Source organism: Diplotaxodon limnothrissa, linkage group LG1 (assembly GCF_057381915.1).
Source record: "Diplotaxodon limnothrissa isolate DT_005_m linkage group LG1, D_limnothrissa_male_GT1.1, whole genome shotgun sequence".
Lineage (NCBI taxonomy): Eukaryota > Metazoa > Chordata > Actinopteri > Cichliformes > Cichlidae > Diplotaxodon > Diplotaxodon limnothrissa.
The window spans coordinates 21,412,834-21,426,912 of record NC_140596.1 but is presented as its reverse complement, the minus strand read 5'-3'; the positions used below and the strand labels follow the sequence as shown (position 1 = coordinate 21,426,912).

The 14,079-nt window shown below is 40.5% G+C and overlaps 2 protein-coding genes across 2 annotated transcripts in view; one reads left to right on the top strand and one right to left on the bottom strand.

The window, feature by feature from the left end:
• Positions 1 to 5,857, bottom strand: part of sbf2 (SET binding factor 2) — a 108,928-nt gene extending 103,071 nt beyond the window's left edge. The window contains exon 1 of the mRNA XM_085378896.1: positions 5,734 to 5,857. Within this exon, the coding sequence (XP_085235022.1) occupies positions 5,734 to 5,788 (55 nt within the window). The 5' untranslated portion in view covers positions 5,789 to 5,857. The remainder of the gene's footprint in view (positions 1 to 5,733) is intronic.
• Positions 5,858 to 9,080: 3,223 nt separating this feature from the next.
• On the top strand, positions 9,081 to 11,426 carry adma (adrenomedullin a). The gene is made up of 4 exons (XM_085354874.1): positions 9,081 to 9,196; positions 9,790 to 9,892; positions 10,002 to 10,127; positions 10,252 to 11,426. Exons 2-4 carry the CDS (start codon positions 9,798 to 9,800, stop codon positions 10,523 to 10,525), a joined length of 495 nt encoding a protein of 164 aa, XP_085211000.1. The 5' UTR covers positions 9,081 to 9,196; positions 9,790 to 9,797; the 3' UTR covers positions 10,526 to 11,426.
• Positions 11,427 to 14,079: the final 2,653 nt, after the last annotated feature.

The window sequence follows — 14,079 nt, the reverse complement described above, 5'->3', positions numbered from 1 at the left end:
GAGCAAAAAAGGGGACAAAAGATTGAAACTCTTAACAGTAAAAGTGACATCCTTTTTAAAGAAAGGCCAATGTGCTTCCCTTGAAAGTGGGTTCAAAAGGCAGCACAAACACACTTGTTAAAGGTTGCAACAAAAAGTCAATTCATGGAAGTTTTGGACAGAAAAAAAACTGGCATGGAATTATTGCTGGTTGACCTATTAAAAAAAAACTTCCATCTAACTATTTTTCCAAAATTTCCATGATACTGATATGAAGACAACTTACTGTGTTTTTCCAAATATACTTAAGTTTATAGTTACAATTTAGATCAAATTTTCTAGTTGGCAGTAGGGCTGCCACGATTTGTCGACTAGTCACGATTACGTCGACTATCAAAATCGTCGACGACTGATTTAATAGTCGACGCGTCGTTTGAAGCTTTGTAAGATCACAAAAGACGCAGGAATAAGTGGCAGGATTTAAGAGTGTAATAACGGACTGAAACAGAAGATGGCAGCATTGCATGTACAAGGATGTCAGCTACCGTTAAACCCCGAAGAAGAAGAAGAAGAAGAAGAAGAAGAAGCAGCTGTGTCCCAGAATTCATAGCGCGGCCCAGCGCAGTTTCCAACAATGGCGGCAGCTAGTTAGTTTTAATGTTACTCTTATTATTCTTTCTGGGTCACAAAATAAACGTTTAACATATTTTCAGGCGAGAATGTAGCTGTGTAAACCTCAAATATCTGCTCAGTTTATCAAGACACCACATATTTTCAAAAGCGCTCCGACGTTTTCGGAGACATCTGTTACCCACTAGCTCGTTAGCGAGCCGGGGGCTAGGTCACTAGCACCGTGAGAACACCGGACTCCCCGCAAATCGTTTTCAAACCCACCGCCGTCTTTCACTCCTCAGGTTAAATATATATGAGTCACTTAGATAACTTAAAATGTTATTGTTTGGCTTTTTTTTTTTTTTGTATTTTATTTGTTCCTGAGTAAATCAGTTTGTCTGAGATTAAAGTTATAGTTTTTACACAGCTGAATAAACGTCAAACAGACAACTGATTATCAGAAGTGTGAGATGCTCCAGAATATACTCCAGTGTCCTGTTATATTTTAGATAGCAAGGAGTTTATTAAACTTCACCGAAACAATCTGCAAATTTCATTAAAATTTAATAAACTATCATCTTGTCTTTATTTTTAGTTAGCACAGACCTTAAACACTTAAAGCTGTAAGCTAATGATAGTTATATAAGAGCAGATGCTGCTGGTGCAATAAGCTGTAGTTTTACGTCCAATGGATGATGATCTGATTAGTCGACTAATCGCAAAAATAATCGGTGACTAGTCGACTATCAAAATAATCGTTTGTGGCAGCCCTAGTTGGCAGCTTCGCATTTCTTGCATAACTGGAAGTTATGTTTGTTAGAAATAAACCAAACCCCAATACTCTCCCATTTGCCAGGTTACAGCTTCTATATTGCACTATTATTAAAGCTGGGAACAGCCATTTATCCTTGATAGAGATCTCTGAGATACACATTTGACGTCTACATCTAACCACATTTTACTCTTACAACTAGCTGAGCATCATTCCCATTTGGGATATTACGGGAATCTCATCAACCCAGCAACCGGCTGAATCCATGCCATCACTGATTGCCTAATCAGACATGTAGGTAAACCTAATAGAACAGAACATAAGAAACTTTTGCAACACACCCACTGATGACATTACAATACAAAACCCAACGTGGCTCAAATAGTTGGCAGTTCGTCTTGTAACCGGAAGGTTACAAGATATGGCAGCCTCGCTTCCCTCCACCAGTGTGTGAATGTGAGAGTGAATGAATTGTGGAATTGTACAGTGCTTTGAGGGCCCCGAAAAGCACTATATAAATGCAATCTATTATTATTATAATTCTTGTAAAACCACTTGAAATTAAAAGAGAAAACCTTTGCTTCTGTTTTGCCAGGAATGCTCTTATCTAGTCTGTATCTTGAAACCAGCCTTAATGTGTTTCTGCTGACCGCGATCCCACCGTAATCAGAGAAACAGCTTCTGTGTGCAGTAATGTTGTGGTCATCATTAAAAGAGAAAATCCAAGAGGGGAAATACTGCGGAACCCAAAGCTTTTCCAACTTATAAACTACTCCCTAACTATGCTCAGAGTTGTCACTCTTAGGCTGAACTAACAAGTGGATGGACTCTGGCACAGAGCTTTCCAGGCAGTAGCAGAAGGTTTCCAGTGTGTGGCCTCAGAATTAAAATCTTGCATTTTGCAGATGACGTGGTACTTGTGGCTTCACTGAGCAGTGACCTCCAGCTTGAGGAGAGGAGGTTTGCAGCCGAGTGCCAAGCAGCAGGGATGAGAATTAGAGAATGAGAATTGTTTATGTACATTTCTAAACTCATTGATGGAAATGAGCTGCAAGTGACCTGAACAGTATGGATACAAAAAGCAGAAATAAGCTTCCTGTGAAGGGTGTCTGGGTATTATCAGTGATCAGGTGAAGATGTTTTTTGGATGTTTTGGAGAGCCACTACTCCTCAAAAAGAGCCAGTTTAGGAGGTCTGAGCATCTAGGATGCTTCTTGGATACCTTAGCGAGAGGAGGCCCAATTCGGCTAGCTTGGGAATGCCTCTGTATCTCCACATATTAGCTGGAAAAGCTCTGCTCTGCTTGGACTGCTGTCCCCACAACTCAGACAAGGAAGAGTCCAAAAACAGATGGCTGCGTGGACTCATATTACTAGTATGCCTGATAATCACACATCTAAAGCTGCAGACTTGCATCTATCAGGGTACCAATAGCATTATCCTATCTTTAAAAGATAGCAGTAGATAGAAGTATTTTGCTCTTATGGAAGGTCTTCTTTCTTTGTTTTGTTTTTTTCCAGGACTGTGCTTGTTACATAAGCCGTTGCCCAATGTCCAAACTCGAAAATCCAGACCGTAGAGTTTGGGCTCTGTGTCTGTGAAACACATTCCAAAAGCAGTTTGATTCAATAAAAAGTTATGATACACCACCAATAAATTGTTTCAGAAAAGCAGCTGGGCAGATGCTTCTTTTTCACTTGGCAAATTGCAATTTATGGGGAACCGCATGCCAAACCGTATATAAACCTTTGCCAGTAAAGGGAAACAGCGCCTTAATGCAAAAGGAAAAAGCCAGGATACACTGCGGGTTCGATACAGGCTGCATCCTTCAAACGAGGCGCTTTCACATTCCAACTCATTCGTGAAAATAATTCCAGGGTTTATGGCTCATGACACTAGCCCCCAGGGACACAGACTCAGGTCCAATTTCTAAAAGAGGAATCTGCCGGTTATATTCCTTGCTATCAGACTGACGACTGCACATAATTTTTTATATTTCAGAGGTACGTAAATGACAAAAGTGTGTGCCAGCTATAGGTTCAACCAACAGCAACAAACTCTGGATTTAGAAGGGGCCAAACTTCAGTGTTTTATTGCTTGTTTTAAATCACTTCAGTCTGGTGGACCAATCGCACAATAAGTGTGATCTGAACTATATTTCATGAATTGGGTCATCTGCCTGGTAATGAAAATATCACAAATAGTCTAGCTGGATTTATGTTGACACTCAGGGGACACAGAAAAGAAATAAAACAGCAATTTAAGCAAGTTACTGAAACTGGGTCATGCGATTCCAAAGAAAAACAAAAAGCAGACCTAAGTAACAAACAACAGCATACATGTGGAATTATGGTAAACAAAAAATACAGTGTATGGTATTGCAACTTCAGCCTTACGTACTTGCATGCATGAGCTTGCATTAGAAAAGCTCCACTGCCACCAATTTAAATACTTACCTGACTTTAAAAGCATTAATGTCATACTACTACAATAATAACCAACAGCAATTCATTATTTTAAAAGCTGGAGTCTAATTTTACTACAAACTGTGAGCCAGCCTAAAACTCAACAGATTGTGGGCTCTGTGTTATTTCTAGCAGATCCATTCGTAGTAATCTAACAATGAGAAGTGGGTCAGGGCAGTGGAGCAAATGCCAGCACAGAACAGGAGGGTTAATGAGGACCCATGTAGGGATCCCTGGTTTGAATTAATGAGCGAGGTGGCCAGGAAAAATCTGCCGTCTAGACAAGCTGCTGCACATTACCGTGAATAGCATGCCTTCAATGAAAACACTCTTCTCACTCAAGTCATCGCTGTGGAGAATTCATCTGTTTATTTTCCTAACAAATATAGAAGGCAGTGCGATTTTCAAGTTCTGCTGCTTACAGACACGGGCGTTCCTGCAGGACTGGTGTCCAAACCATCACCCGATAGGAATACAATTCAGTCAGGACTTCAGGAATATTTTTGTCCCCCAGAGAGGCTTCCACAGAGATAAGACATAATCAGCCACAACTCATGCTAGTGGATTTTTACAGCTCCCTCTCTCTCCCTGCAGCTAACTTCTTCATCATCAGGAGGCAGGCAAAGAAAAGACTTAACTCGTGGCCCCTGCGTCTTCTTGTGGCGAGACCATCTGAATGTGAATCCATTCAGACTCTTCGGGTGACGCCAGGAACATTTTGTCCCCGGAGCACAAAATATTCATTTGTCAGTTGGCGCCGGGGTGCACAGAGCTGATGAAAAGCACTGTTTACCTATTATGCATAGCAAGCGATGGTGACTGAGGGGATTCAGCTGCTCCAGCCCCCTTCTGAAAGCACATGGCACTGAACGGATGCCATTGAAAAAGTGGCCGGGAAACTTTCTTTTATATCCTCAATGCAGATTAGATCAGTTTTTTAAACTTTCTCCAGGCAGCTCATTATGCATCACTTTCACAGGATAACAGTGCATCATGAGAAGTGATAAACTGTAGTACCATTCATGTCCTGTGCACAGCACGAACAATGCGTGCAATGCCAAGATGTTTTCATGGCTTTATCTATGAATGCTTGGAAATGTGTGCAAAGCTGTTTCCTGTCTTGGATGAAAAGAATGCGAGGCTGGACCTGAGGTACAGCTTGTAAGTGGAAGCATGAGGAGCAGTGGAGAGGGAAGAGGAGGGAAAAGGACACTGGCCCAGAGCAGGCACTGCCCTTTTGTTGCAGCTGTATAATGTTACGCCCATCATGAACCACTTCAGCATTCTTCCAGCAAATAAATAAATAAATACAACACAACAACTCGCTGACAAATGTGGCTACAGCGGGTAAATACAGACCGGAAACAGAGCATGCAGGACAGCTGAGGTGCAACAGCAAGCGCCCCCCCCCAAAAAAAAGAATACACAACATAGAAGCAAAACCGGCTACCAATAGCAATCCTGACCTGGCTTGAGTAAGCACACAAATATGATAAAGGAGGAGCTAGATTTTGGTTTTATGTGGCTGAATGGCCCCTTAGACCTGATAACAGGTTCACGATCAACAGGGCAGGATGTGACAGATTTTTTTTTCTGAATCCACGAGAAGTTTCAGCTGATCCAAGTCAAATATCCCAACTCCTCGTGTGTAAACATCCACTGGTGACTTAACATCAGGCGTGTGCTTTCTGTGTAAACACACGCCCGCTGGATTGAGCGTGTGGCTGGTTGAGGAGGAGGGGGTAAAAACCAAAAAGGAAGAAAAAGTATCTCCCAGTCTCGCCTTGTAGCCGTGTGGCTAAGCTAGCGCAATGCTATCTAGCATCAACATCATCACACACACACTGACTGACGGCCTGGACATAAACCTCAGCTCCGCCAGCTCAATCTGAGAGCCAAACTTACCGGCTTTCTCCTGATCGTATCCCACGACAGTAAAATAGTCAGCCAATCTAGCCATGTCTGCCGCTTTTCCCGAGATTTACCAACACAATTCAGCATTTTTCCTTCTTCCAAAGCACAGCCATGTTTGACAGAAGGAGTGTCACTGCGCTTGCGTGCAGGAGCGGGATACATCCATGGGCGTGGGCCCTCTCGAGTTTACAAATACAGCTCTGTGCTCCAGCAGAGGCTCGTTTTGGCCCTCAAGCACTGTTTCTTTTTATAAATCGAGGGCAACCAAACCTACAGCCACCAAAACCAAAATAATACTATATTTTGCTATAACTGTGTGAAGTTTAGGAAAATTATTTTTATTTGAACGGCCTCATATCACAGCATTAGTCAGCTCATGGCACAGTTGTAAGTAATATGCAGTATAACAGAAAAGAAACCAAGCAATTCTAATAGGGAATTTTATCTAGGCCACTCTTGGATTTGCTAGAGACTCTGTAAATAGAATAGAATAGAATAGAATAGAATAGAATAGCCCTTTAGTGTCATTGCATTGAATAAAATAAATGGAAAACAGAAGAGACAAGATATATACAGTAGAACTGCTCTAAAATGCAAACAATTAAAAAAGAAACACACACACTCACTTTCACTTAGTAATGTAAAATATTTGCATCAGATTTTTAGTCAGCAGAAGTTTCCATGTTACTATATCACCACATGCTGTTTTATTATCCATGCTATGCTCTTTTTTTAGCATGGTGATTGTGATGTAACATCTCTTAACCAGTGGAGTGTGTACAAACCCTTAACCTTAAGTGCACATTGGCTAAAGCTAAAACTGGATTTTCTGATTTATTTTTACTTTTTATGCTACGAACTCCAACGCCAACTGCAAAAATTAAAAATCCCCATGCAGGGACTATTCCATAGACGTACAAATTTAATGTAACATTAATTTTTTTAGTTGTTTTTGTGTAAAAAAAGGGGTCAAATATCGTGTTTGTGCAACATATTTAGTATCAATGAAAAAAAAGAGAAAAGGACAAGCCGAGTAGCACGTGTCGATGAGTAATATGTGAGTGAGAGAGACAGGCATCCACCACCACCACCTTTGCTGTCAACAATAGCAGGAAGACAGCAAGCAATTTCCTCTCTCTTCTTCTTTTTTTCCCCCTCGTGCTGTTCATCTGCTAGAAAAAGGACACAGGTAGTCAAAGAGTTGAACCTGTGGCAGAACATATTAAAACTCCTTTTTTATAAAGTGTTTATCGCAACACAAGAATGATCATTATGTAAACAGACCCCACAGCACAATGGATATTTCAAGGTAATAATTATGACTTACCTTTGCAATTTGTGCTTTGGGGACTGACAGCCTCTTTTTTTCCCTCTCCTCCCAAACATGACAACTGTTGCTCGGCTTTTCTGACACACAGACCTACTCATGCATTAAACTGTAAGGTTGTACAAAAACTGTCGGGTCATCTTACCAGGACAACATCACAAAGGACTTTCAAAAGATTGCTATATAAGGAGCCAAAAAGCACTAGAGGAGTTTTGTTGTCATGATTGCACCATCTCTTGTTGTAAACTCTGGTAGGGGAATTATTTGTCCGCTGGAGGCAATTATCATTACAAAGTGCTTGCAAAACATTCGCTGGTTTACAACACATGTGTTTGGCATTTATGTATTTTTTTTTTAGTTTGAAATATGACACCAAAGAATGAGGTTGTCTGAGTTATAAATAAACTCAAGAAAGTTTTTAATTATAATGATATACGAATTACAGGATGCTGGTGCGCTACAGGGGAATTTCAAGCGTTACATCGTCTTTAATTCAGTTTGAGCTTTTCTTCCCCATAATTGAAAGTGAAACAAGTATCAAAACTGAAAGAAATACTTGGACCTTCTCTGCAATGTTAATTTACACCATATCCAGTGCCTTGTGGAAATTTCTGTACTGGAATTTCTATTCTGAAAAAAAAGAGAAAAGTTGGTATTTACAGCATTTCACACACAGGGTCATTCTTGGGTGCATATTACCTGTTTGTGCTCATCTCAAATACAGACACACACTAGATCTTCACTAGCCGTGGCTCAGTGAGATGAGATAAACAAAGTCTTAGCCTCCCCAGCTGGTTATTTTTTATGCAATTTTATGTGATTTATTTATTTATTTTCGTCCTCCCTAAGGGGCTCGTAATAAGCATCTGTCTCACGAATCCCACAGACAGTTTTGATTTTCCGCGCTGTGGAAATCTAAAACATTTTCCTGTGTTTTCGTGTAAAAGCAACATGCAAATTTTGAGTTATAATGAAAAAGATATAAATATAATAAAGTTCAAACTAATGAGACATGTTGGTATCACCTGTGTGAACTTGCATTCCTAAGGTGAAAAGTGAGGTGAGATTACTCACACACACTGGCACACTGAGTTAATATTGTTCACACGTGACAGTTCTTTTGTAACTTTATTTCTAGTTAATTGTAAAATTCCATTTCACATTTATCTAAATAAATTTGTGGTAAGCCCATAGTCAAATATTTGCCTCTTACAAACAAAAACATAGAGCATACTCTGTTTATAGTTGGGAATACATGTATTATTTAATCCCTTATTATGTTCAGTGTCTCTTTCAACGTCTCAAATTCATCATCCAGTACATTCTCAAGCTAATGTGGAAGTTCAGCACATCAGGGAGTGCCCTGAAAAGGAGTCTGATGAAGCATTCCTTAAATTTTACTTCAAACAATTAGCCAGATGGACTGAAAAGAGCATTAACAAAAACTATAGCCGTGTGACCTTAAAGTCCAAATATTACAACTAAAGTTCAAATATTACAGCCACAAAGGAAAAGCTCTTTTCTTTCTGTGATTAACACCCACTGGAGAAAGCAGCTATCTGACGCGAACATGTTGTACGTTTACTGGCACAGTGAGTGCACTGTTTGACTTACATAAATAATGACTACCCATTTGGTTATACACACACTTAAATTCAAACAAACAAACATTATTTTATTTTTAAGAGTCATGCTGAGGTGCAAAAAGAAAAAGAAAAAGAAAAGAAAAAAAGAAAAGAAAAAATCTAGTGCTGTGACTCACTGAAAGCATGAAAGAAGAACACAATGACAGCAACTCTTAAATTTCCTTTAATGCTTCATGTTTAATGCTTTTTCAAATGCATTCCTGAAGTTTTAACTGCTGTAGTACATGAACAACAGCGCAGCAGTAGTGTACTGGATGGGGTGGGGGGGAAAGGATGAGAGAATGAGTGTGTCACTCATTAGCCCCTCCTACAATTTTTGTATAAAGGGCTGTCCGTCTGGTGTGTAGGAGCTATTAGCAGAGTGACACAGCTGCCTTACAGAACTAGAAGCAATCTCAAGAAACCTGTGGAGTACTCTTTCCCAGCTGATTCTAGAAGAAGAAGAAGAGCTTTCTCATCCAACTAAAGAACAGAGACTAAGGTATGTGCACTTGCCTTTAAAATAGACATTGCTTAGATTTGTTATGCCACTAGCTGATGGCTTTATCCTTGCTTTTTTGAGGTCAGGGCACAAGTGTAGAGACAAGAACAGGTTATCTGTCTGGTTATATAAGCAGTTCAGCTCTTAATGTGTGCGTCTGTTAAGGAGTTGCCTTTAAGGTGCAAAGCATCCAACAGGGGCAGCATACCATGTGCTGTTTATCATATTATTGCACATAATTTTGCTGTTTTGTTCTATTTAATCAGGTGACTGAGTTGAATTACATTTGTTTGTGAACTATTTTTTCCTGCTTAATGGGAGACTGTGTCCTTCACAGTACTGGCCAGGGGCCCAAAGCATGGTTGTAGGTTTACTTAGCCCAGCAAGATCTGACCTTAGCTTAACTTTCTAAATAAATGAATGATATGTGCAAATAACTTGGCTTTTGGACTCTTGTGTAAGCAAGCACACTTATTACAGTATGAAGGAGTCTAGCATGGACAGAAGGACAGCAGGAAATTTGTATAGTTAAATATTAATAAAAATGTACGAGTAACTAACTATTGATTTTTTTTTTTTCCTTCTCCAAACAGGAGCCAAAATGAAATTGATCTTCCAGTCCTTCATCTGCTGCTGTTTGCTGGCAACAGTAGCACACTGTGTGGAACTTGAAGTGAATCCTGAATTGAAAAAGAGGTGAGTTAACTGAGGCATGATTTTCATTTGAACCCGAGGCAGGGTGTGACACTCAGCATTTCAATTATCTACCTTGGACTAATGGCATTTTTTTCCCTTCCTCTTACAGGCTAAGCATATGGCTAGGAAGCAGACTGAGGCGAGATGTTGACACCATATCAGTAGAGAAGAGAGCAGAGGCTGAGCACCTTGTCAGACCAGAAGACATCAGGGATGCATTGTTGCCACATTCCAGGTAAGATCGTGCAATTCTGACAGTCTTATTATAAAGTAAATATAAATTCAAGAAATCCAAAGTCAGCTATTAACAGTTCAGGATTGAACAGTATAGACTCATGCCCTCTCCCTTTGTCCTCCAGCACTGACATCCACGTCCGGACCAAGAGGTCTTCAGGCTGTTCCCTGGGTACCTGCACAGTGCACGACCTGGCAGATCGTCTGCACCAGATGGGCAAGTTAAGGGGCGGGAATGCACCTGCCCACAAAATTAGCGCACACGGATATGGCCGGAGGCGTCGCTCCCTTCCATCATACAGAGTCTCACTAAGGCTAGAGAAGGGCAGGCTGAGGCCCGTGTGGAGCACGGTTGACTCACAAGTTCACAAGCTTGAGGCCCTCCTCAGACGGACATGAGCACCACTTTGCAAAGGGAGTTGGGAACAAAAGTAAAGGAGTAGTGTCCTGTGCGCTCTGCTTTAAAATTCTTGAAGTGCCTCAGACTACAGCCAAGTATGCTCCAGCACATTTGTTCCAGGCTGGAGGACTGAGTCAGTGAATCAGAGCAAAACTGGCTGCAGCTGAGTTTGTCCAAAGCCCGAGCCTTGCAATGAGCTCAGCAATGTACAACTTTCAAAGAAAAACTGCAGCTGCTTATAGACACTGGATGGCACAGCATGGAGCAAACTACAGGTGCTGCTCTCTGCATGGCAGAGGAAGAGGAAGAGTGCTAATACCTGGCAAAGTGGACTCATCCTCTCGATCAAGGGGGAGGACTCTTCTAATATTCTGGGACTTAACACATTTATTCCTCAAGGCCAAGACTTTGATAAGTGCTATCCTTTAAGGATTTGTGCCATTGTGTTCCATGAAACTGTCAGTACTTGTCTGCACTTTTCCATTTGGACTTAAAGTCAAATGAATCATCAGGAAAAGACATCTTCATCACAATGCCAAACACGAAGATAGGCTCCACAGCTCTAAAGCTATCAGTTTATATCAAGTTTTGGACACTGTATAAGGGAAAAATGCCTTAGATTATGTGATATACGTGCCAGTTCTTAATGGACTGAAATATACTTGAAATGTTATTGTTTGTAAAAAAACACAAGTGCAATCCATATTTGTTTTTATTGCAGGTATGTGTAAATATGAATTACTTTATTTAAATATTACATAGGAGTTACAGTAAAGTACTTATACAGATAGAGATATTTTTGTACAGGAAGAAATATATATGGGCATTGTAGCTATTTGTCATTACTCTTGCAAACTGTGGTAATAGGATATCTGTTTTAGAGGTATATTATATATTTGTAAATGTGTTCTATTTTATTTGTGTCGCAGCAATAATGTCATTCAATAAACATTTTGCATACAAAATCTAAACCTTGTTTGGCTCTCCTTTCTTTGTGCTCCTGGCTCGTGTGAATTCAAAGTGGCACTCTATTGTCTGAGGGCAGACTGTTACAGCAAAACAAAGAGCACCTGGACTCTGTTAAGTGTTTAAAGGTTCTCATTAGAGCCCCCCTCCCTTCTCTTGCTGCATCCCCCTATTTATGATCCCACTCAAAAAAAAAAAAAGGGCAGACAGGTTGCCAGGCACATTCCTGCTAGGTTCAGCTCACATTTGCTGGCTCTCTCGACACCACAGAGCAGCCCTGAAGCCACTGGAGGAGGCTGAGGCTTTGGCTACATCTGTGTTCAATGGAAGATGTTTGGGACACAAGTCGGCTGATGCGGGGGGTTCCGGTTTAACATTCTTTCCATATCATCCCAAAAGCTACTCAAACACGGCACCGATCAAAACGTTCCCGTTCCAGCACAACAAAGACCGAACCAGATTTAAATCATTCAGATGTCCCATTTTCACCCCTCCTAAACCATTTAATATATTCAGAAGTATTCACAACAATGAAATGTGCACTTTTTAACACTCATTTAAATCACAGAGGGAATAAAAGATGGGTCTTTCATATCAGCTCAAAGATTATTACTACTCTTTCTTTGTAATTTGAATGATAAGATTCCTGCTTTTAATTTAGTGGAAATTCATATTACAGCTGTTCAAAGTGCAGGTAGAAACAAAGTGAGGATCACAGCGGTGTTATGTGTCCTCTATTGCCATCTAGAGATATTTGACGGCCATAACTGCAATATTATGGCACAATTTAAATTGGTATTATTTATTCACTTAGGTTAGTCAGCTGAATGAAATTATTAATTAACAGTGTTGGGTGAGAACCTTCCTTTTTTATATTATTAGATTACAAATTTAAGTTCTGCCTATCCCGATTGTGAGCATTCACAGTTAAAAAAAAAAACAAAAAAACAAAAAAACAACTGAATGGGCGATCGTGGCTCAAGAGTTGGGAGTTCGCCTTGTAATCTGAAGGTTGCCGGTTCGAGCCCCGGCTTGGACAGTCTTGGTCGTTGTGTCCTTGGGCAAGACAATTCACCCGTTGCCTACTGGTGGTGGTCAGAGGGCCCGGTGGCGCCAGTGTCCGGCAGCCTCGCCTCTGTCAGTGCGCCCCAGGGTGGCTGTGGCTACAATGTAGCTGCCATCACCAGTGTGTGAATGGGTGGATGACTGGATATGTAAAGCGCTTTGGGGTCCTTAGGGACTAGTAAAGCGCTATATAAATACAGGCCATTTAATATAGTTTTTGTTGTAAAAAGTTTTCATTTGAACGATTTAGATTTGTTTTCTATTTTTGAAGTATAGACAACTGATACATTTAATAATTAATATAGAACAGTAACTAAAGACAAAACGTGAACCACAAATTACAGAATAGCAAAAGAGCCACACATAGTGCAATAAAACTGAAGCAAAGCAAATGTGCCATCTAGTGGTAAATCAAACGATGGATTTCTTAAATATTAATTTACTTACACTTCGTCTGGGAATTAAATTCCAAGACAAAAGGAAAAACCTGCAGGAAGTAAAACTGTAAAGTGTTCCTCATCACTGCAAAATCACTCTAAGAATAGAATTCTAACCATGTAACGGTGTCACTCCTTCAGTAAGCCAATCAGCTGGTGACGCCAGAGACGTTTTGTCACTGGCGTCACCAGTCTGACTGTGGCATGGTGATGCATCAGCAAACTGATGAGTCTAGACCAGCTGGTAAAAAACCTTACAGACATTTCACAGCTTACTGCAGACTAAACTCCAGGTGTTGCTATTAAACTCAAAGAGCTATCATGAGAATTATTTTAGGTCCTGCTTGTTGTCAGCTAAGATCCACTCACTATTTGAAATTTAATACCCAAATCCAAATGACTTTCATCTGGAAAATGCAGAAAAGAATTATGGTAACAATGAGATCCACATACTTTCATTGTTTGAGGCACTGCTGAGAGGAGAGGGGACAGGCGAACACTCTATCTGATAACAATAATGTCAATCAAAATGATACAGGCCCAAGACTAAGAGCTAGGCCTCTGAAGCCGACTCTAAAAGTACCTTGACAACCTGAGCTGAGAGGATTATCCTCATAATCTCCACCACTATCAGTCTAAATCTGGGACTGGACCCGTTTGTGGTTACACCAGTAAATCTGAGTCCTCTTGTGAGGCGATGTGAGGAGTTGTGCAGTATTCACTTACAGCCACTGTCCACTTTATTAAATACACCAGTTCAACTGCTTCTTAATGCAAATATCTAAACAGCCTGTCAAATAGCAGCAACTCAATGCATTTTTGTAGACATGGTCACGAAAACTTGCTGAAGTTCAAACTGAACATCAGAATGAGGAAGAAATGTGATTAAAGTGACTTTAAACCTAACATGATTGTTGGTGATCTTCTGGGATCTTCCCACACAACCATTTACAGAGATCGTTCTGAAAAAGGGAAAATATCCAGTGAGCGACAGTTCTCTGGGTGAAAATACCTTGTTGGTACCAGAGATGCACGGCGAGAGTTTAACCTCCTAGGATGGTTTTGTCAAACACTATAAAGTCACA

Coding starts and splice junctions, on each gene's coding strand:
- adma (XM_085354874.1), top strand. CDS start 9,798: ATGAAATTGATCTTCCAGTCCTTCATCTGCTGCTGTTTGCTGGCAACA. Junction 9,893..10,001: donor AATCCTGAATTGAAAAAGAG/GTGAGTTAACTG, acceptor TTCCTCTTACAG/GCTAAGCATATGGCTAGGAA. Junction 10,128..10,251: donor GCATTGTTGCCACATTCCAG/GTAAGATCGTGC, acceptor TTTGTCCTCCAG/CACTGACATCCACGTCCGGA.